We start from the raw sequence: 21,314 nt of genomic DNA on the forward strand, positions 1-21,314 counted from the left end.
CCTGAAAACTCCACTCCCCTTTCGCTTTTATTTCCTCTAGGAGGGGTCATTCATCGTCTGGCCTTACTCCCAAGTTGACCCCTGTTCCTTAGCTGTTCCCTTCATCTGGCAACTCTACACATGCACACGCTGGGAACAGGCTCCAGCTGTTTGTCTGCCTCACTGATGTCTGGCTCTGAAGGCAGCTGATAACTGGCATACGGCTCTGGCCCCCACTCTGCCTCCGACACAGAGCCCTCATCAGAGCCTTCCCCAGACTCCAGGACTGGCCCATGTTCCTCCCCAACCTCCTCACTGTCCGAATCTACTGCCAGTTCTGCTGGTGGGCCACAACAGGTGTCGAGGCTGGTGTTCGGGACTTAAGTGATCCCTATTTGTCAGAATTGCCACCTCATGCCGGCTGTTCAGTACTGGTCTGATATGAAACCCGGGGATGGGTGGGTGGTGTTGAGAGGAAGGGGGAGTGCTGGTGGTGGCGGTGGGGGGAAAAGCTACAAAAGTGAAGGTGGCTCTTTGAGATGGCGTTCAAGAAGACCTCACTATGAGAAGAAGGCAGCTGTGAGCCAGGCTAAAATCAGAGTGGCTGTTTCAAAAACATCTTGGAGATTGATAGGATGATTTGTGTGTGTGTGTGTGTGGGGGCGCCAGGAATACGATGTGTGTAATAGCAATAGCAGCTAGACTCTTCACACTACTTTACAGTCGTCTCTAAGTCCCCAACAATCTGGGTCCTTATTTTACCGACCTCAGAAGGATGGAAGGCTGAGTCAACCTTGAGCCAGTCAGGATCGAACTCCTGGCCGTCAGCAGAATTAGCCTGCTGTACTGCATTCTAATCACTGTGCCACCACTTTGCCAGGGAAAAGTATTTTTTGCTTAGGGAATTGGTGCATGAATTTCAGTTCTGCCTTTGCATTACAGGTAGTCCTCAACTCACGACCGCCATTGACGCCCAACGTCTATGTTGCTAAGTGAGAAATTTGTTAAGTGAATTTTCTCCCATTTTAGAACTTTTCTTGCCGCGTTGTTGGTTAAGGGAATCACTGCAGTTATTAAATTAGTAACATGGCTGTTAAGGGAATATGGTTTCCCCATTGATTTGGCTTGTCAGAAGACTGTATAAGGGGATCACGTGACACCCCCCCCCCCCCGGTGATCACTGCAACCGTCATAAATGTGAGTCAGTGTCCACGCATCCGAATGTAAATCATGTAACCAACTATGAAGATTCTCAGTCCTCCAGGTCATGGTCATCTCGAAGAGGCAATGGGACTTTCTGGTTTTTCTCTGGAGACCTTTGTCTCCAAACGTCTGAACTGAAGAAGCTTCTTGGATGAGAAGCAAAAGGTGTTCAAGAAAAAACACAGTCCAAATGTCCCAAAGGTGCTTTCTTTTCAGGAGGCAACTGGACTTTCTTATTTTTTCTTTGAAGACGTTGCGCTTCTCACCCAAGAAGCTTCTTCAGCTCTGACAGGACAGTGGGGAATGGAAGGTCTTCTTTTGAGGTCATTTTTCGCCCTCTGGAGGCTTCCCTGAAGCCTCCGGAGTGCAAAAAACCAGCCCTATGAACTCACTTCCGGTTTGCTTGTAGGGTCATTTTTTGCCCTCTGGAGTCTTCAGGGAAGCCTCCTGAAGGCCCCTGAATGTTCCAGAGGGGTGAAACCGGCCCTATGAGCAAATTGGAAGTCTGTTCCCGAACTTCCAGTTTGCCCGTAGGGCCTGTTTTTCATGCTCCGGAGGCTTCAGGGAAGCTCCTGAAGCCACCGATGGGCCTCCGGAGGGGCAGGGGAGACTGTTTTCGCTCTCCCCAGGCTCCTATAAAGCTTCTGGAGCCTGGGGAAGGTGAAAAATGCATGCCAAAAATGGGGGGAGGGGGAGGCGCTGGTCATTCATGCATACGTACTGTGGTCTTGCGCATAGCATTATGGGTATGGCACGCCACGTACGACCCTCCCTGCGCTCCCTCCACTTTTGGCACGCGAGGTTCGCCATCATGGGCTATACAATTTGGGATGAACTGAATGGTGTGGGAGTAGGAATGGATTTCCAGAAACAGACTACAGGACCCAGGAGCACTTCTCAGATGACCCCGAGGACACAGATAAACCTCCGAGTGCTCTCAAGGACCCTCTAAAAAGATGCAAATGACCAGCTGTCCGCAAGGAATATAAATCCTGTCAGAGCTGAAGAAGCTTCTTGGATGAGAAGCGAAATGTCCTCAAAAGAAAACCCAGTTGCCTCCTGAAAAAAAAGCACCTTTGGGACAACCATGACCTGGATGACTGAGAATCTCTACAGACAGTCCAGCTGCCTTTTGAAAAAGTACTTTTGGGATGAACCTACCAACCAGCACTTTCTGGTCTGCAGGACAATTACTCAATTATCCACTGGATGGTGCAAAGGCAACCATCTTCTGACTTTAGAACACCATTTGTCAGCTGTGACCAGGGGGACCTTTGCCCAGGTTCGCCTGGTGCACCAATTGCGACCCTACCTGGATCGGAAGGCCCTTCAGTCACTCACACCCTTGTGACCTCAAGACTGGATTACTGTAACGCGCTCTACATGGGGCTGCCCTTGAAGAGTGTTCGAAGACTCCAGCTGGGCCAGAACGCAGCCGCGCGAGCGATTGTGGGTGCACCCAGGTACACCCACGTTACACCTATCCTCCGCGAGCTGCACTGGTTACCCATTAGTCTCCGGATCCGCTTCAAGGCACTGGTCGTTACATATAAAGCCCTTCATGGCATTGGACCTGGGTACCTGAGAGACCGCCTCCTGCCGATCACCTCCCATAGACCGATTAGATCACACAGGTTAGGTCTCCTCCGGATTCCATCTGCCAGCCAATGCCAGCTGGCGACTCCCCAGGGGAGAGCCTTCTCTGTCGCAGCTCCAGCCCTCTGGAACAATCTCCCTGTGGAGATCCGGACCCTTACTACCCTCCTGGCCTTCCGCAAAGCCGTTAAGTACTGGCTGCTCCAGCAGGCCGGGGGACTCTCGAAATTATCCAGCCCCTCGGAAATTGTGACTGTTGTATATTTTAATATGTTTTGTGTATTATCCCCCTCCCTTGTTTTATTGTAAGCCCCCCGGAGTCCTTCGGGAGTGGGCGGCATACAAAATCAATAAACTTAAACTTAAACTCAACCATCCCTTGTCCTTGGGGCTCTTCAACTTCTCTCATGGTTCAACATTGTCTCACTGCCCTGAAGCTCCAATTGGTCAACCGTAGGGAAGAAACTATCACGCTCTACTTGCTCCACCAACGGGGAAGCTTTGTCCATCTTAAGAGTAAAGAGAGGGAAAGATGCTCCCCGTGGGATGAGAGAATTCAAACTGGGAAGGGAATGGGTGGGGAGCCTCAACCCTTACCATGCCACGGGCCCATTCGTAAACCACTTCCACCAGCCCGAATTTATACTGCTCCACAAAATCCTCGATCGATTCTTGCAGGCCGCACTTGCGTTGCAGCAGGGCGATCTGTTCGGCTACCGAGCGGATGTGCTGTATGCCCTGAAAGAGGAAGAGGGAGAGAAGGTCGGGATCCGTCCAGGAGACACTGACTGTCACGGATGACTCACTGGGTGTTTTTTGCTCACAGCCAGACAACAGGAAAGAGGGATTGTATATGATTGGAAAATATGGGTGGCTGGGAGGGAACGGAGCAATTCATGTTTGCCGCCTGCGGCCTTGGGGAGTCTCGACACCCCAAGGTCTAAAGATGAGAGCCTTTCTCCCAAAACAAAGAGATTGCACTGGATTGGTAGATAATGGACAGTGGGTGACCCACAGGGTGGGTGCAAAGGGAGATTTTTAACTTCAGTTTTTTGCACGAGAACTTCAGAACTGGCTATGCTTCTACTGTGTCTATATGTATCTATCAGTAAAGTTGTTGCACGAAAACGTCAGAACTGGCTATGCTTCTACTGTGTCTATATGCATCTATCAGTAAAGTTGTTGCACGAAAACGTCAGAACTGGCTATGCTTCTACTGTGTCTATATGCATCTATCAGTCAAGTTGTTGTTATGCTTCTACTGCGTCTATATCAAGGGTAGTCAACCTTTTTATACCTACCGCCCACTTTTGTATCTCTGTTAGTAGTAAAATTTTCTGACCGCCCACCGGTTCAACAGTAATGGTGATTTATAAAGTAGGGAAGGAACTTTACTTTATAAAATTTATAAAGCAGAATTACAGCAAACCCCTTCTGCCCACCATGAAAGCTGGAATGCCCACTAATGGGCGGTAGGGACCAGGTTGACTACCACTGGTCTATATGTATCTATCAATCAAGTTGTTATGTTTCTACTGTGTCTATATGCATCTATCAGTCAAGTTGTTTATTATTATTATTATTATTATTATTATTAATAATAATAATAATTTCTTTTAATAACCCTGTAATCTCTTATATCGGGGAGGAGTGTGGCAACTGAATGGAGCCGAGTATTTACTGGCTGGATACCCTTCCTGTCGCCAATGCAGAGTTCGCAGCTGATATTTTACTCATTGTGCCGAGAGAGAGATATATACCCGCCGCTACCTACGATCGAACTCACGGCCTCCTGATGGTCAGGCAAGAGCTCCACCTCTAGGCCACTGCACCACTCATCTATCAGTAAAGTTATATTCTTGGGTAAGATGAAGTGCCAGGAGTTTCTTTTGCTGCATAAGCCGATGGGACGGCTGACCTTAAGCCAGTCGTCATAGTAGTAGCCTATCTGGATCTCAACAACTCTGAGATGTGGGTAACAGACAAAGATTTGGAGGAGAGGAAGAAGCCCAAATGGCAACTCAGGTCCTCCCTTGTGTCCTGCTCCCCGCCCTGCTCCCCTCCCCGCTCCCCACTCACCTTCTGAAGGACGGAGGGCAGCTGGGGCTCCACCTGGGTGCGCACCTGGCACACCGTGCAGCTCAGCAAGGCCACGATCTCCTCGGGCCGCAGGTCGGTCAGAGCGTTGTCCAGAAGTAGCTGCGTCAGGAGCAGCTCATGGTTGCTGATCTGACGGGCAACGCTCCCCTTGAGCTCCACAGCTCCTCCTTCATTGATGTAGCCCAGGGAACGCAAGACCTGAAGGGACCAGAAGGGTCGATTGAAAAAAAAGCCCAACCGGCTCTATCTCTGGCTTGGGGAACAAAGGAGAACACCCTCCCTTCGAGGATTCCATGAAATTGACAAGAATTCACCATGGACAGGCTGTAGCAATAGCAACAGCACTTTGGACTGATTGACTGATTCAGGGTGCTCTATAAAGATACTGAGCCACAATGGCGCAGTGGTTAGAGTGCAGTACAGCAGGCTACTTCTGCTGATCACCGGCTGCCAGCCGTTTGGCAGTTCGAATCTCACCAGGCTCAAGGCTGACTCAGCCTTCCATCCTTCCGAGGTGGGTAAAATGAGGACCCGGATTGTTGGGAGCAATAGGCTGACTCTGTAAAACCGCTTAGAGGGGGTTGTAAAAGCACTGTGAAGTGATACATATCCTGTGTTGACAAAAATAAGACTCCCCGGATAATAAGCCCAATCGGGGTTTTGAGCGCATGCACTAAAATAAACCCTCCCCTGAAAATATTGCAACACAGTAGCAGCCGTGAGGTGCTCGCCGCCTCCTGCACCTCAAAAAAATAATAAGGCCTCCCTGAAAATAAGGCCAAGTGCTAATTTCGGGGGTCAAAAGAAAATAAGACCCTGTCTTACTTTCGGGTAAATGTAAGTCTCAGTCAGTGGTTCTCAACCTTCCCAATGCTGAAGCCCTTTAATACAGTTCCTCATGTTGTGGTGACCCCCAGCCATCAAATTGGTGTCTCGGTTCCTAAGACCATTGAAACGATGTGTTTTCCGATGGTCTTAGGCGAAAGGGTTGTTCGACCCCCAAAGGGGTCCCAACCCACAGGTTGAGAACCGCTGATCTAAGTGCTATTGCTATTGCGGTAAAACATTGAAAAGATTTCTCTTGGTTGCCCCTTGGCCCAGCTCTGCACAAGAACTCCACTTCTTCATTTCTTCATTCCCTGGCCACTGGTTGGCATCTGCAGAGAGGCCACTCACTTCGACGCGCTGGTGATACTCAGGCAGTAAGAGAAGGGACTGGTCCGACAGCAGGAAGCGCAACTGCTCTAGTTCATCCAACACCCGTTGGCGCTCTCGGAAGCGTACAAACTAGAGAGAGAGGGAGGAGATGGGAAAGGTGAGAGAAGGGATGTAAGACAATCTGAAGGACTCTTGCGCAGAAGGACCACATCCCCTGTTAGGGAGGAAAGGGTGCTGTTCAACACAACTGGAAGAGGCCAGGCTGGGCGAGCCGGTCTGAATATTTGCTAATTTTTCAGGAAAAGAGCTTCATCGCTACGTCTGCAATTCCTTATTCAAAGGCAACCCAAACCGATCTGCTGCTTGTAAATAAAGAGAAGGACTAGGGGAGACATGATAGCAGCCTTCCGATATCTCAGGGGCTGCCACAAAGAAGAGGGAGTCAAGCTATTCTCCAAGGCACCTGAGGGCAGAACAAGAAGCAATGGGTGGAAACTAATCAAGGAGAGACGCAACCTAGAACTGAGGAGAAATTTCCTGACAGTTAGAACATTTAATTAGTGGAACGACTTGCCTCCAGAAGTTGTAAATGCTCCAACACTGGAAGTTTTCAAGAAGAGAATGGATAGCCATTTGTTTGACCTCCAAGGCCCCTTCCAACTCTGTAATTCTGACTCGTGTCGCCCAGCTTTGCCTCGGAGAGCACCAAAGTCTCTAGCATAGGAGGGGGAAAGACCAGCTGAATCATAGATTCATAGAGCTGGAAGGAATCTTACAGGTCTTGTAATCCAAACCATTGTCTAAGGCCGGAGTCCTTATACCATCCTAGACAAATGGTTGTCCAATCTTTTCTTGAAAACCTTCAAGAATTCTGCAACTGGCCAACTGCAACTAATCTACAGATTGAAGAAAGAAATGAAATAGAGATAGATGGTTGGTTGGTTGGTTGGTTGGTTGGTTGGATGGATGGATAGATAGACAGATAGACATAGAGAGATAAGAGATAGATATAGATTACATAGATGATTAATAGAGATAAGAGATATAGATTATAGAGTTCAATTATATAGATGCTCAATAGATAAGAGATGTGATAGAAATGAGATAGATATATAGATATATAGATTAGATAGATGATCAATATAGATGAGATAGAGATGAGATAGATAGATACACATAGAGAGATAGAGATAGATTAGATAGAAGATCAATAGAGATATAGAGAGAAATATATAGCGATATAGATTAGATAGATGATCAATAGATATGAGATAGAGATTATATGTGTGTGTGTGTCTGTATGTGTTGCATTTGTGCTTATAAATAAATAAAGGGAGACTAGTATAGATCTATTTCAAGCTATTTAGCTCTCATCAGCTAGCCATACCCTTATTGGGATTTGAACCTGTGCTGTATTACATATTAGGCACTTGTGTTAGCCACTAAGCCACAGGCTCTCCTCCTTTATCAGCTAAGCCAGGGAAATAGGTATGTGACACAATACATACATACACACACACACACACACACACACACACACACACACACACACAAACACATATCCGTAGATTTTCACGGGTGTAGGTATGCTGGTCTTGTTGTATTCGGGTCTTTTCCTGTGTAAGATTGAGATTGTCTTGGCAACGTTTCAGCGATATATATGGCGATATATATATATATATATATATATATATATATATATATATATATATATATATATATATATATATACATACACATACATACATACATACATACATACATACATACACATATATATATATATGATAGATGATCAATAGAGATGAGATAGGTAGATAGAAATACATAGATATAGATTACATAGATGATCAATAGAGAGATATGAGGTAGAGATGAGGTAGATAGATGATAGAGATAGATAGAGATTAGATAGATGATCAATATAGATATGAGATAGAGATGAGACAGACAGACATGTATATATTTAAAATGGGAATTAATATGAATGAATACATTGTTTTTGCATTTGCTAGGTGTGAGAAGTTAAAATGCGGACACATGCGGTTTTACACTGCTGTTCTTCCCACCAGAGGCCAGAGCAGTTTAAAAGGCAAAAAACAAAAAACAAAACAAAACAAATCAACAAACCATTCCCAACAGCATCAACAAAATGGCTTGAAAAAGAACAAAAATGATGTTAATTAAAGTCACACCAACCCAAAACAAGAAAGAGGCAAACGTAAGGGCTGAAGTAGCTGCTAAATTCATAATTTCCTGGTAAACAGGTACGGTTTCCTGGTTTTGAAAAAAGAGATGGGAAGTGGGAGGGGGACAACATCAGGAGAGAGTTCCAAAGCGGCTGGCAATTATGCAGAACTCTGAATCACAATCACACTCCTCGCTCTTCGGTCTTCTGAACTTTCAACAAGGGGGTTGGACTAGAAGACCTCCAAGGTCCCTTCCAACTCTGTTATTACTCTGAAAATGATGCCCCCTGCCCTGCCTCCTTTCCAAAGCTGCCCACAAAATGCTGGGCCAGAGGTGGGCTGCTGGGAGTTTGCAGGGATTCGGGAGAGTCTGTGCAGTTCGGAGAACCCCCAAATCCCACCCCTGGCTGGCCCCGCCCACCCCCTTCTGCCCTTCCCAGGAGTCCCCATGTGGCTTGTTTTGGATGCAGGTAAGTGCAAGGCATGCACGGGGGCTCAGGGAGCATGAAAAACGGGCCAACCAGAAGTTCGGGAAGGCCAGAAAGGGGCCTGTTTCCAGCCTCCGGAGGGCCTCTGGAGCCTGAGGCGACGTTGTTTTCACCCTCCCGGAGCCTGGGGAGGGAACACCCCCCCCCCATCATGGTGCAGGAGGCCAACTAGGCCACGCTCACCGTGGCCACGGCCACCCAGCAATCGGGCAGAGAATCCCTTGCTAAAATTTTAAAAGCTCTGAACTGACCTCTATGTGGAAGAGGGGGCTGTGCACACACTGGAACTCTGGCAAACGTTCTTCCAGACCACGGGCACGGATCATGCTCTCTACGACTTCCAGCTCCTTCAGCTGAAGGTCGTTCACGGGATCCAGAAGCGGGAGGCCTTCCGGAGAGCCCTCAGCTAAACGCAGCAGCTCCTGGATTGCTGTGGCTGCTGACGGTCCAGGTGGGTCGTTCCTGCAAGATGGCGAGAGAGAGAAATAAGGAGGCCACAGTAGGTTTTTTTTAATGAGTTGTGGTAGTGGCCTAGAGGTGGAGCGTTGTGAGTTCAGTCCTAGGTAGAGGCAGATATTTCTCTCTCTCTCTCTGGGCATGATGAGCATATATCTGGTGAATATAACCCCGCATTGGCGACAGGAAGGACATCTGGCCAGGAATCACTCAGCTCCACTCAATTGTCCAGCCCACAAAGGTTTTATGGGGTCATTAAAAGATGATAACAGTAGGTTTTTAAGGCCTGACCCTTGAAATGCAGTGTCACCAGTAACTGGGTGTCTTGAATCCTTCCAAAATCTCCCTTGTGTTCCAAGTCACATCAACTTCGAGATCATGAGTGTGCCCCCCACCAAACAGAAAAGCTTGCTAAATTTTTCAGCCAGGTCTAAGTTACTGTGAGATCACCAACTTTCATGTACCGTATTTTTTGGAGTATAAGATGCAGTGACGTATAAGACACACCAAGATTTTGAAGAGGCAAATTAAAAAAAAGGTTTTACACTCTGCAGACCACCCAAAAATGACCTGTTTCTTTTTCCCCCCCAAAAAGGGCATGAATAGCATTTAGGAGGCTTGTAGAGTGCTCCTGGGGGCTGGGCAAAATTGAGCAAAAAACAGCCTGTTTTTCACTCATTTTTACCCTCCCCAGCCCCCAGGAGTACTCTGCAAGTTCCTAAAGGCTATGCACGGCCATTTTGGTGAAGGGAACGGGGTTTCGGGAGACAAAAAAATGCTGTATTCAGTGTGTAAGACGCACTCAGATTTTCAGCCTCTTTTTTGAGGGAAAAAGGTGCATCTTATAACTCCAAAAAGTACGGTAGTTTTATCGTAGTCCTCAATTTATAAGTGTAATTCACCCCGGTGCTACAGTTGTAAGCTCGAGCAGTCATTAAGCAGGGCACCATGTGACTGCACTTAATTTTGTGACCTTTTTTGTAGTGATTGTTAAGCGAACACCATGGTCGTTAAACACATGTAAATGTCTCAGGTACGTTTATTTATTTATTTATTTGACTGATAAAAGCCACCCATCTCAAATGAATCATTCTGGGAAACTTAACAATGCCGTGGATGGCATCAGAAGCAGGCCAGCTCGGAGGGGATGAGTAGAAAACGGCAAATTTTGCTTCTCGGCTCACCTGAACCTGGGCATTTGTCGTTTCCTGAAATCCTCCAGGATACGCTCAGCATTAACGCGGAGGGTTTTCATTGTGATGCCCAGAATATCTGCGGGGCCCAGTTTCTTTATGGTGTGTCCACAGGGGCCTGTGAGGGAGAGGAGAAAGAGCCTGGGTGTCAGAGCTGCCATCTTTCACTCAACTCCGAGCTCAGCCAGATGTCAGTCTGCCATGTGTTATAAAGAGGAGGGAACCAGGGGAGGCAGGAGTTAAACCTGAAAGAAAGACTTGGGGAAAAAAAAGAAAAGGATAAGTTATACTGTCCCAAGAAACCTGAAGGCCGTGGTCCTGGGAATGGAAGGCAACACCTATCCATCTCGCCAACCATAGCGGGGATAGTTACCAAAATTTATCTTTTCCGAAGGTGACTGGACAATGGGGTGATAACAGGAGGGTGTGCCTGGGAGTGGAATGTTAACTAGGGGACTTTTTGCACTCAAACTCTTAACATCCAATTTCAAAAAAGGTCCTACAGGAGCTTCTCCATAACAGACAACGAAGATAACAATAAATGAAGTAACGTCATTTCATATGTTGAATGGAACATTGAAAAATGCTCAGGAGGATCTTCAGCCAATGCAACATTCGTGCACACTTCAAACCAGTGGTGGGTTTCAAAAATTTTTCGAACCTACTCTGTGGGTGTGGCCTCCTTTGTGGGAGTGGCTTGCCAGCTATGTGACCTGGTGGGAGTGGCTTGCCGGCCATGTGTTCTCTCTCTCTCTCTCTCTCTCTTTCCTTCCTTTTGTCTCTCTGTCCCTTTTTCCTTTTTTTCTTTCATCTCTCTCTCACTTTTTCTTTCTTTCTTTCTTTTTTCTTTCTTTCTTCCTTTCTTTCTCTTTCTCTCTCTGTGTGAGTCTGTGTGTGTGTGTGTGTGTGTGTGTGTGAGTGGTGGGTTTCAAAAATTTTTGGAACCTCTTCTGTAGGTGTGGCCTGCTTTCCGGGTCCACTGGTGGAACCTCTTCTAACCGGTTCGGTAGATTTGACGAACCGGTTCTACCGAATAGGTGCGAACTGCCAGGAACCCACCTCTGCTTCAAACCCAAGAATGCACTAAGACAGAAGCTTGTCCACCCCGAGGATAAAACACCCAAATGCAAACTGAGTGATGTGGTATATGCAATACAATGCAGCGAGGCATGGGCAGCTCTGTAAAACAACCACTTCATAAACACATGGCACAACATAGGAGAACAAACCCATCAGGACAAGGTTCAGCAGTCCGTCTGCATTTAAGAGACACTCTTTGGAAGAGAGCAAAGCCCACGTTTTCGACAGAGAGGACCACTGGTTTGAAAGGGGGTCCATCAAAGAGGCCATCTATGTCAAAATTGAACAGCCCTCTCTCAACAGAGGGGGAGGGATATGACATCATCTATGTTAGGAATATAATCTAATGGTTGGGTTGGCAATATATAAACCATGTAACAAGGTTGTAACTGTTTCTTTAAATCATGCTGTAAATGTGATTGGGTGCTGCTTTTCCTCAATCAGCCATAAGAGGGAGCAAGAATGTCTGTCAGCTCTCTCTCTGTTTGTTAGATGCTGGGCTGAACTGATCTGAGTGCCGTGAGCTATTGTAAGTTTTGCAACTGTTAGCAAACCTAACAATCCATCTCCTGACTACAACACAATTCTTTCAGCAGTTCCAAGAAGGCTCCACACCCCTTTGTACCACTCAGGTGACCCTGAGGACACAGATAAACCTCCAGCAATTCTCTAAAAGAATGCAAATGACCAGCTTTCTGCAAAGGAGTATAAATCCTTCCATTCTCCATTATCCAATCAGAGCTGAAGACTTTTCTTAGATGAGAAGCACAACGTTTTCAAAAAATACCCCAGAAAGTCCAGGATTGGGCGGCCTATAAATTTAATAAATAGAATAGAATAAAATAGTTACCTCTTCAAAAAAGCACCTTTTGGATGCTCAAACTCTTAGTTCTGGCTTTGCCTATTGTAACCACTTAGCTTTTAGTAAAAGTAAGCTTTTTGCGACAAATGGAGTCGAGGGTGTTTCTTTCATGAGGTACCAAGTTGGGACAGGTCTGACACCAAACAGCTTTCCTCAGCAGCTGTGACTTGGGAGTATGAGAAGTCAGTGCTGGTCAGTTTCTAACTCTCCTGGAGAACAATCTTGTTGGCAACCTTTGGGGGGGGGATTTTGTTTCCTCCCAATTCTTTAAGTGTTTGGAATGTAGGTAGTCTTCGAGTTACAAACACAATTGAGCCCAACATTTCTATTCTTCAGTGAGACATTGGTTAAATGACTTTTGCCCCATTTTATGACTTTCCTTGCCACAGCTGTTAAGTGAATCGCTGCAGTTGATAAGTCAGTAGCCTGGTTGTTAAGTGAATCTGGTTTCCCCGTTGACTTTGCTTGTCAGAAGGTCCCAAAAGGGGATCTCATGATCCTGGGACACAGAAAAAAGGTCATAACTTGAACCAGTTGCCTAGCATTTGAATTTTCATCACATGAAAGCAGAGATGTCATAGTGGTTAAGAGTGCAGTACTGCTGGCTACTTCAGCTGACTGCTAGCTGCAGTTCAGCAGTTCAAATCTCACCGGCTCAAGATTGACTCAGCCTTCCATCCTTCTGAGGTGGGTAAAAGGAGGACCCAGATTGTTTGGGGGTTGGGGGTGTCAATAGGCTGACTTTGTAAACTGCTTAGAGAGGGCTGTAAAAGCACTGTGAAGCAGTATGTACCGTATTTTTTGGAGTATAAGACACACCTTTTTACCTCAAAAAAGAGGGTGAAAATCTGGGTGCATCTTATACACTGAATACAGCATTTTTGGCCTACTGAAACCCCACCCCCTTTGCAAAAATGGACGTGCAGAGGGTTTGGGAGGCTTGCAAAGTGCTCCTGGGGGGTTGGGGAGGGCAAAAGCGAGCAAAAAACAGGCTGTTTTTGCTCATTTTTGCCCCCACCAGCCCCCAGAAGCACTCTACAAGCCTCCCAAAGCCTCTGCTGCACCCCCTTTTTTGCAAAAAATGGCCCATTTTTGTGAAAAAAAGGTCATTTTTTGCTCGTTTTTGCCCCCCCAAGCCCCCAGGAGCACTCTACAAGCCTCCCAAAACTCTGCGTGCCTTTTTTTCTTCTTCAAAAAAACGAGGTGTGAAGAGGGTTTGGGAGGCTTGCAGAGTGCAAAAACTTTTAAAAAAAATTTACCTCTTCAAAATCGTGGTGCATCTTATACTCCAGTGCGTCTTATTGTCTGAAAAATATGGTAAGTCTAACTATGCTATTGCTATCATGAGAATGCTGCAAAGGTTGTAACTAAGAAAAATGGTTATGTCACATTTTTCAGTGTAACTTTGAACGGTAACTACGCAAACTGTTGTATGTCGAGAACTACCTGCATTTAAGAGGCACAATTACGCTTGTGCATTAGCTTACTGAGGTTCATATCGTGTTTTCCTGCTCGATAAATTCTGCCCCTCCCTCCTCAACCTTCAGCCCCCAGACGACTCCTGTCCTGAGTTCTCCATCACTTTACCTTCAGGAAGGAAGAGCTTTGTGTGGAGAAGATCCTCGGGTAGAGGCACTTCTTCAGATGGAGGAGGATTCAACTCCTCGCCTTCAGTCAAGTCTCGCTCCATGGAGTTCTTCTCACACATCACTAAAGTGCTGAAGGCCCGATTGGCTGCGTCTGAAGAAACCTGGAGGAGGGAGAGGACCGGTCACAAAGTTATTTTTTCATTACCATTGTAACAATGAACGGTCGCTAAATGAAGTAATTTCTAAATCAGCACTCCTTTTAGTAGGCCTGACCAGAGGAGAATCTTACTGAATAAGTTTATTATTTATTTTATTAATAAAATTTATAGGCCGCCCAATCCCGAAGGACTCCGGGCGGCCTACAAAAAGAGGAAAAGAAATAATAAAAAATAAAAATAATAAAAAATAAAAATAATAAAAAATAAAAATAATAAAAAATAAAAATAATAAAAAATAAAAATAATAAAAAACAAAAATAATAAAAAATAAAAATAATAAAAAAAAAATAAAAAAAATAAAATAAAAAAAATAAAAAAAAATTAAAAAAAAAGTTCATCCATTAGGTTTCAGGGTTCCAAATAGCATCCAAAATTAAATCAGAGTCCAAGGCAAAGTATTGCTCAAAGTTCCAATTTATTAAGAGAGCCATGTTGGCTCTGGGAAAACCCGAATCGGAAAGCTTCCCAGTTTTCCACACCCAGTGTAAAGTTCAAGATCTTGTCCCCATATCCACAAGTCCCTCACATGGTCCAATCTTCTACTGCCATGCTGGCAGTTCCACCCATCCAGTTCCGGTCAGGTGCAGAGGTGCAGAGACAAAGGATGACCTTGGCTTTCTAGAAGGAATTTTGTTTTGGCTACATAACATCTAACTCCGTACAATTTCCCCTCCCATTTTCCCACAGTAGAAAATGCATAGTAGAATAATAGAAAGAGTGGCAGGCCAAAGATCCAAAAGGAATAAGGCTGCAGGCCTGACATTAGGCCTATTTCTTTTATAAAATAACTATACAGATACAAAGAGCACACACAGACAGACAGATTAGATAGCTGTTTCTCCAGTATTCCGACTAGGACTTGAAGTACACATACAGTATGTTAAAATGGCCAAAGTTAAGAAATACTGGGTTAGAGGGCTGAATGAGTTGGGGCTCCTTAGCCTTGTGTGGGATAAATCAAGGGTTGAGTATCTATGGCCCCTTTACGACTTATAGACTTCAACTCCCAGAATTCTTCAGCCAGCATGGCCCGGCTCAGGAATTCTGGGAGTTGAAGTCCGCAGGTCGCAAAAGTGTTATTATAGCTGCCCAACCCTGGGCTAAATAGTTCCCATTCCATTTGTAAAGCGCCAGCCTGGAGCAGTGTGGAAATGGTGGGACCTACCTGCAAGATGACTCCCAGGGCGTTCTTGTGCTCTTGGTTGTTCACCACAATCACTCGCCCCACAGAAAGGGCTTTCAATCCGTTCATCGATTCCATGACGCGCCTCTGGAAGGGAGAAACCCACAAAGGAGAGAATATTTGTAACTCAGGGCTGAGATGAAGGGTCCCTTGGTGCTCTCTGAGCTTGCTTGCTTCATTGTTTTAACGTTTTTAGGTAATGAAACGTCTTCCAGTCAGTACCTGAACGCACTCCCGTATCTCTCGCAGTTCTCGGACGACAGAATAATACTCCTGTAAGTCACCGAGCTGCCTTGAGGTGTCTGGCATTTCCATCTTGGCTAACATACTGCTCAGCTGGGCGATTCTGTGTTCATAGACCTGGCGAGGAAACGCAGAAGATGGAGCGAAGCCGTGCAGCGCCCGACTCCTTGCCTTTTCCTCTCCACCCAACCATTTAACACAAGGAAGCCGAGTTCACAAAACATGCTAGGTTACATCGGGGTTGGCTCCGAGTGTTGTGTGAACACAGCCGAAATGTGGATTCAGCATGCTACATGCCCCCCCCCCCCCAGTACAATGGTTTAACGCACTTAGTACACTAGGTGATCGCAGCCACCATAGAAGGAAATATTTTGTGGTCCTCAAAAGGTGGTGTGGAAGAGCAACTGATATCCGCACAGCAAGATCAGAATTTGGTCCTTGATACCAAATGAGGACACGTCTTTACTACATCTTTGGAAAACCGCTGCTAGCTGGAGGGACTCAATCGTCTACAGCAGTTTAGGCGTCATCTTTTTGACAGGGGGAGGGTGTGTGTGTGTGTGTCCAAACTTGGCAACATTTTAAGATGTGTGGACTTCAGCTCCCAGAATTCCCCAGCCAACAGGGAGGAATTCTGGGAGTTGAAGTCCACAAATCTTAAAAGTTGCCAGTTTACAGGTCCCTGTTCTTGACTTTAGAGATGGACTTCCGTCCCTTTTCTCCGTGTCATATAATAGATGTAGGTACATGCAAAATTTTGTATGTATGTGTGTATTTATTTAGTCATGCTTATGTTCATATTAGAGGTGGAGACCCTTTGAGAGCTGTATGCAATGTAATTTCATTTTAATGTATGCCGATTCATGTACATTCAAAGGGACAATAAAGTTATTCTATTCTATTTTTTCTATTCTGAATTCTATTCTAATTATTCTACTAGAATTCTACTGAATTCTAACTATACTATTCTGTCTTGTTCTGTTCCATTCCATTCAACAGATTTATACAGTTTTTCCTTCTCTGCTCCCTGTATTATCTTCCTTACTCATCCTCCATTTTCTTCCAGGTGCCCTTCTGTCCTAAAAATGAGAGATTCCTTCCAACATGCACTTCTTTTCCATTATCCTCCCTCCACCTCAAACTGTTGTGTCTCAGAAAAGTTTAGGATGCTTCTCTGGATTCCTCTCAAGCATCTTTCCAGGAGCTATTCCAATTTCCCCCCTGCGCCCCCCCCCCCAATCCATCACACCTTGCTGTCTTTCCGGGTGTGAAACTCGGAGAAGCTTCTCCTCATCATGTCTTCCACGCGGAGTGCCTCCACCCTCAACAGGTTTAGGATCATGGTGTATGTCAGGCGGAACTGGGACTGCAACCGAGTAGGTTTGCCCTAAAAGGAAACAGAAAGGTGGTACAATTGGCAGCAGTCACATGGCGATCTCTTTGACAACCACCACAACTTGCGACTGTGGTTCTGGATCCAATGATGGTTGTAAGTCAAGGATTCCCTGGAATGTCCAAACTGAAGTAGCAAACATCAGATGTTTGGACCCAGAAGGGCGTGGCTGTTCTTTGTCCTTAATGAGGTTCCAATAAACTTTTGGTCAACTCTTCAAAGCATTCCTGGCCTGCTTTCAAGTTGCCATAAGCAGGAGGGAGAACTGACAGAGCTGCTCAGCTGCCTTGACCTAAAGTACATTCCACACATCCCTTTCTTGAGATTGTATCCCTGATTACCGGAGCAAGCAGGTGAGGGTGTGGATTCTGCAGCCCACGAACCGTTGGAGAATGTGATTTATGACACACGCAGGGAGGAGTGGGGAAATAGGGTCATACGGGGCCATAAATTACGTGAGGGTAGAGCTCGGGTATTGCCAAAATGTTGCTCCTAATAAATGCCTGGATTTCTTTTGAAACTTGGCTCGAGGCTCATGAATTAACTAGGGCATCCTTCGGAAACCTAACACTTTTATCCTCAGCCAGTAGGAGGATATTTATCACTGGCTATAATTTCAACCCAAATAAACAAAATGAAATTCAAGGTAGAGAAAAAGTAAAGTCTTACACTTATGCAAGAAAACCAAAAGTACACATATAGATTGGGACAAACCATGTTTAATAGCAGTGACTGTGAGAGGGACCTTGGAGTCTTAGTGCACAACCAGCTAAATGTGAGCCAGCAGTGTGTGGAGGCAGCCAAAAAAGCCAATGCAATCCTAAATTGCATTAACAGAGGGATTTAGTCAAGATCACGTGAGGTACTAATACCACTCTATAAAGCCTTAGTAAGACCACACCTAGAATACTGTATCCAGTTTTGGTCACCACACTATAAAAAAGATGTTGAGACTCTAGAAAAAGTGCAGAGAAGAGCAACCAGGATGATTAGGGGACTGGAGACTAAAACATACAATGAACTGTTGCAGAAACTGGGCATGACTAATCTAGCGAAGAGAAGGACCAGGGGAGATATGAGAGCAGTGTTCCAATATTTGAAGGGCTGCCAAGAGAGGAGGGGGACAACCTATTTTCCAAAGCATCTGAAGGTCAGACAAGGAATAATGGATGGAAACTGACCAAGGAGAGATTCAACCTAGAAACAAGGAGAAATTTTCGGACAGTCAGAACAATCAACCAATAGAACAGCTTTGCCTTCGGAAATTGTGGGAGCTTCAGCACTGGAAGCTTTCAAGAAGAGACTGGACAGCCATCTGTCAGAAATGGTGTAGAGCAGTGGTAGTCAACCTGGTCCCTACCACCCACTAGTGGGCGTTCCAGCTTTCATGGTGGGCAGTAGGGGTTTGCTGTAACTCTGCTTTATAAATTTTATAAAGTAAAGTTACTTCCCTACTTTATAAATCACCATTACTGTGGAACTGGTGGGCGGTTAGAAAATTTTACTACTAACAGAGATACAAAAGTGGGCGGTAGGTATAAAAAGGTTGATTACCCCTGGTGTAGAGCCTCCTGCTTGGGTAAGATGGCGGGGGTTGGACTAGATGACCTGCAAGGTCCCTTCCAACTCTGTTATTCTGTTGTTAAGACGGATCCATTTACAGCTTAAGCAATTGCAGTTGCTTCCTGTTGCAATTTAAGTGAGACAAGCGCACACCAATCACTCACCAACATCATGCGGTGAAGGTCTGACATTTCAGGCACTTGGTTTTTGCACAGAATAATCACCATCCCCGTGGTGTCGAGACCTCGACGTCCAGCCCGGCCTGCCATCTGGATGTATTCCGCTATTAGAACAGGGAGGAAAGACAGATATAGGTGGTATCAGCCACACTATCCAGAAGGAAAAACAACACGTTTCATTCTTGCCTCAGCAAGGCTGACAGATGAAACCTCATCTCTGTAGATAGGTAGTCCTTGACTCAAAACAGTTCATTTAGTGACTGTTCAAAGTTACAACAGCAACTGAAAAAAGTGAGTTGTAACCGCTTTACAGACTTACGACCGCTGCAATATACCACCATGGTCATGTGATCGAAATTCAGATGCTTGGCAACTGACTCATATTTATGACGGATGCAATGTCCCAGGGTCACGCGATCCCCTTATTGGTGGCCTTCTGAGGGAAGCCAGATTCACTTAACGATCGTGTCACTAACTTAACAACTGCAGCGGTTAATAACTGTGTGGTCTTAATAACTGTGGCAAGAAAGGTTATAAAATGGGGCAAAATTCATTTAACAAATGTTTTGCTTAGCAAGAAAAATTATGGGCTCAACTGTAAGTCAAAGATTACCTGTACTTTGCTAGAATTTTAGCCTTTTAGCCTAGTGTTTCTCGTCCTTGGCCACTTTTAAGATGCTCAAACTTTAACTCCCAGAATTTTGGCATTCTGGCTAGGGAATTCTGGGAGTTGAAGTTCAGGCATCTTAAAGTGGGCAAGGTTGAGAAACAATGCTAGTTCCCTTTTGCTTTCTTTTGGAGAAGAAACCATGCTGTGGTCACTATATATATGTTTTCAGTCTCAAAGTGCCCCCAAAATATCATAAATAGTTGAGATAGAATAGAATAGAACAGAACAGAATAGAATTCTTTATTGGCCAAGTGTGATTGGACACACAAAGAATTTGTCTTTTGGTGCATAAGCTCGCAGTGTACATAAAAAGACAATTACCTCCAATAGACCGATCAGATCCCACAGATTAGGCCTCCTCCGAATTCCATCCGCTGGCCAATGCCGACTGGTGACTACCCGGAGGAGAGCCTTCTCTGTGGCTGCTCCGACCCTTTGGAACGAGCTCCCCGTGGAGATTCGAACCCTCACCACCCTCCAGGCCTTCCGCAAAGCCCTTAAAACCTGGCTGTTCCGACAGGCCTGGGGCTAAAGAGCTTTTGCCCCCCTCCTCGAATGGTATGGTTGTTGTGTGTTTTTAAATTGTGTATTGTTATGTTCGTCTTTTTATCCCCTGTCTGTATCCCCTTCCCTGACTGAATTGTGAGCCGCCCTGAGTCCCCTTCGGGGAAAAGGGCGGCATATAAATGTAATAAATCCAATCCAATCCAAGATACATTCCTCAAGAATCATAAGGTACAGCAGTTAATGATAGTCATAGGGCACAAATAAGCAATCAGGAAACAATCAATATAAATCGTAAGGATACAAGCAACAACATTACAGTCCTGCAGTCATAAGTGGGAGGAGATGGATGATAGGAACGATGAGAAGACTAAGAGTAATAGCAATGCAGCCTTAGTGAATAGTTTGACAGTGGTGAGGGAATTATTTGTTTAGCAGAGTGATGACATTTGGGAAAAATGCAGCCTTAGTGAATAGTTTGACAATGGTGAGGGAATTATTTGTTTAGCAGAGTGATGGCGTTTGGGGAAAAAAACTGTCTGTTCTCGTGTCTAGTTGTCTTGGTGTGCAGTGCTCTATAGCGTCGTTTTGAGGGTAGGAGTTGAAACAATTTATGAGCAGATGAATTGCCTTGCTGGCTTTTTGCCTAAGGACCCCAATAGTTCGAGGGTAGCTCTGTGGGATGTGCCATTTTTAAATGGAGATACCCCTAACAGCCTTCATGGCAGCCATCAGAACAGTGACAAGATAAAGAGCTAGCAAAGGGGGAAAACTGGGGGTAGGAAGTGGGAGATGATGTGCAAGAGAAGGGCAGGCAGATGTTTTCTCCGTGGAACATCTGGCCATTCTACTTATAAACCCTCCCAGCCCCGCCCCCATCCACCCGCACCATGACGTATGCTCCTCTCCACTCCTACCTGGTACCAAGTCCCGGAAATTAGCACCGTCGTGTTTACGAACGGAATTGAAAACCACGGTCCTTGCTGGCATGTTTACCCCCATGGCGAAAGTCTCTGTGGCGAAGAGGATCTAGAACCGGAAAGGAAGGAGAAAGTTGGGGAGAGGCCACCTGCTTTTCTTGGCAATAAGCCAGAGTGGCTTGGAGCAGCTTTCCTCCCACTGATGTTTAACAGATAATTACATTTCATGTCCCATAGTCCTCCAGCCCGATGACTGGGTGTTCTGACCTGGGCTTCCCCAACAGCACAAAGCCAAGTCCTCGTCCTGATAAACCACCTTTTATTTGATTGACAAGGAATTGCTCTCCAGCAAAGTCTTTCCTCTCCCACCGTCTTTCAAGGTGGTTCACAATTACCGACCTTTATCAGGCTTGGAGAGTGGCCAGGCCGATATCTTTCAGATGTTGCAAAACTTGGCAAGAATGCAGGAATGAACTAATTGTCTCCTGCAAACTCCACTCCCCTTTCGCTCCTCTTTTATTTCCTCTGGGAGAGGCCATTCATCCTCC

General features: G+C 45.6%; 1 protein-coding gene across 1 annotated transcript in view; it reads right to left on the bottom strand.

Annotated features, from left to right (window-relative positions):
- SKIV2L (Ski2 like RNA helicase) overlaps positions 1-21,314 on the bottom strand; it is a 50,787-nt gene that overhangs the window by 605 nt on the left and 28,868 nt on the right. Inside the window, exons 18-28 of the mRNA XM_032211340.1 lie at positions 20,764-20,875; positions 18,658-18,776; positions 16,787-16,924; positions 15,517-15,654; positions 15,277-15,381; positions 13,892-14,054; positions 10,354-10,480; positions 8,965-9,175; positions 6,055-6,165; positions 4,858-5,076; positions 3,376-3,516 (exon numbers count right to left, since the gene is read on the bottom strand). Of these exons, the coding sequence (XP_032067231.1) occupies positions 3,376-3,516; positions 4,858-5,076; positions 6,055-6,165; positions 8,965-9,175; positions 10,354-10,480; positions 13,892-14,054; positions 15,277-15,381; positions 15,517-15,654; positions 16,787-16,924; positions 18,658-18,776; positions 20,764-20,875 (1,584 nt within the window). The remainder of the gene's footprint in view (positions 1-3,375; positions 3,517-4,857; positions 5,077-6,054; positions 6,166-8,964; positions 9,176-10,353; positions 10,481-13,891; positions 14,055-15,276; positions 15,382-15,516; positions 15,655-16,786; positions 16,925-18,657; positions 18,777-20,763; positions 20,876-21,314) is intronic.

The sequence above is a fragment of the Thamnophis elegans genome, chromosome 2 (genome assembly GCF_009769535.1).
Source record: "Thamnophis elegans isolate rThaEle1 chromosome 2, rThaEle1.pri, whole genome shotgun sequence".
Classification (NCBI taxonomy): domain Eukaryota; kingdom Metazoa; phylum Chordata; class Lepidosauria; order Squamata; family Colubridae; genus Thamnophis; species Thamnophis elegans.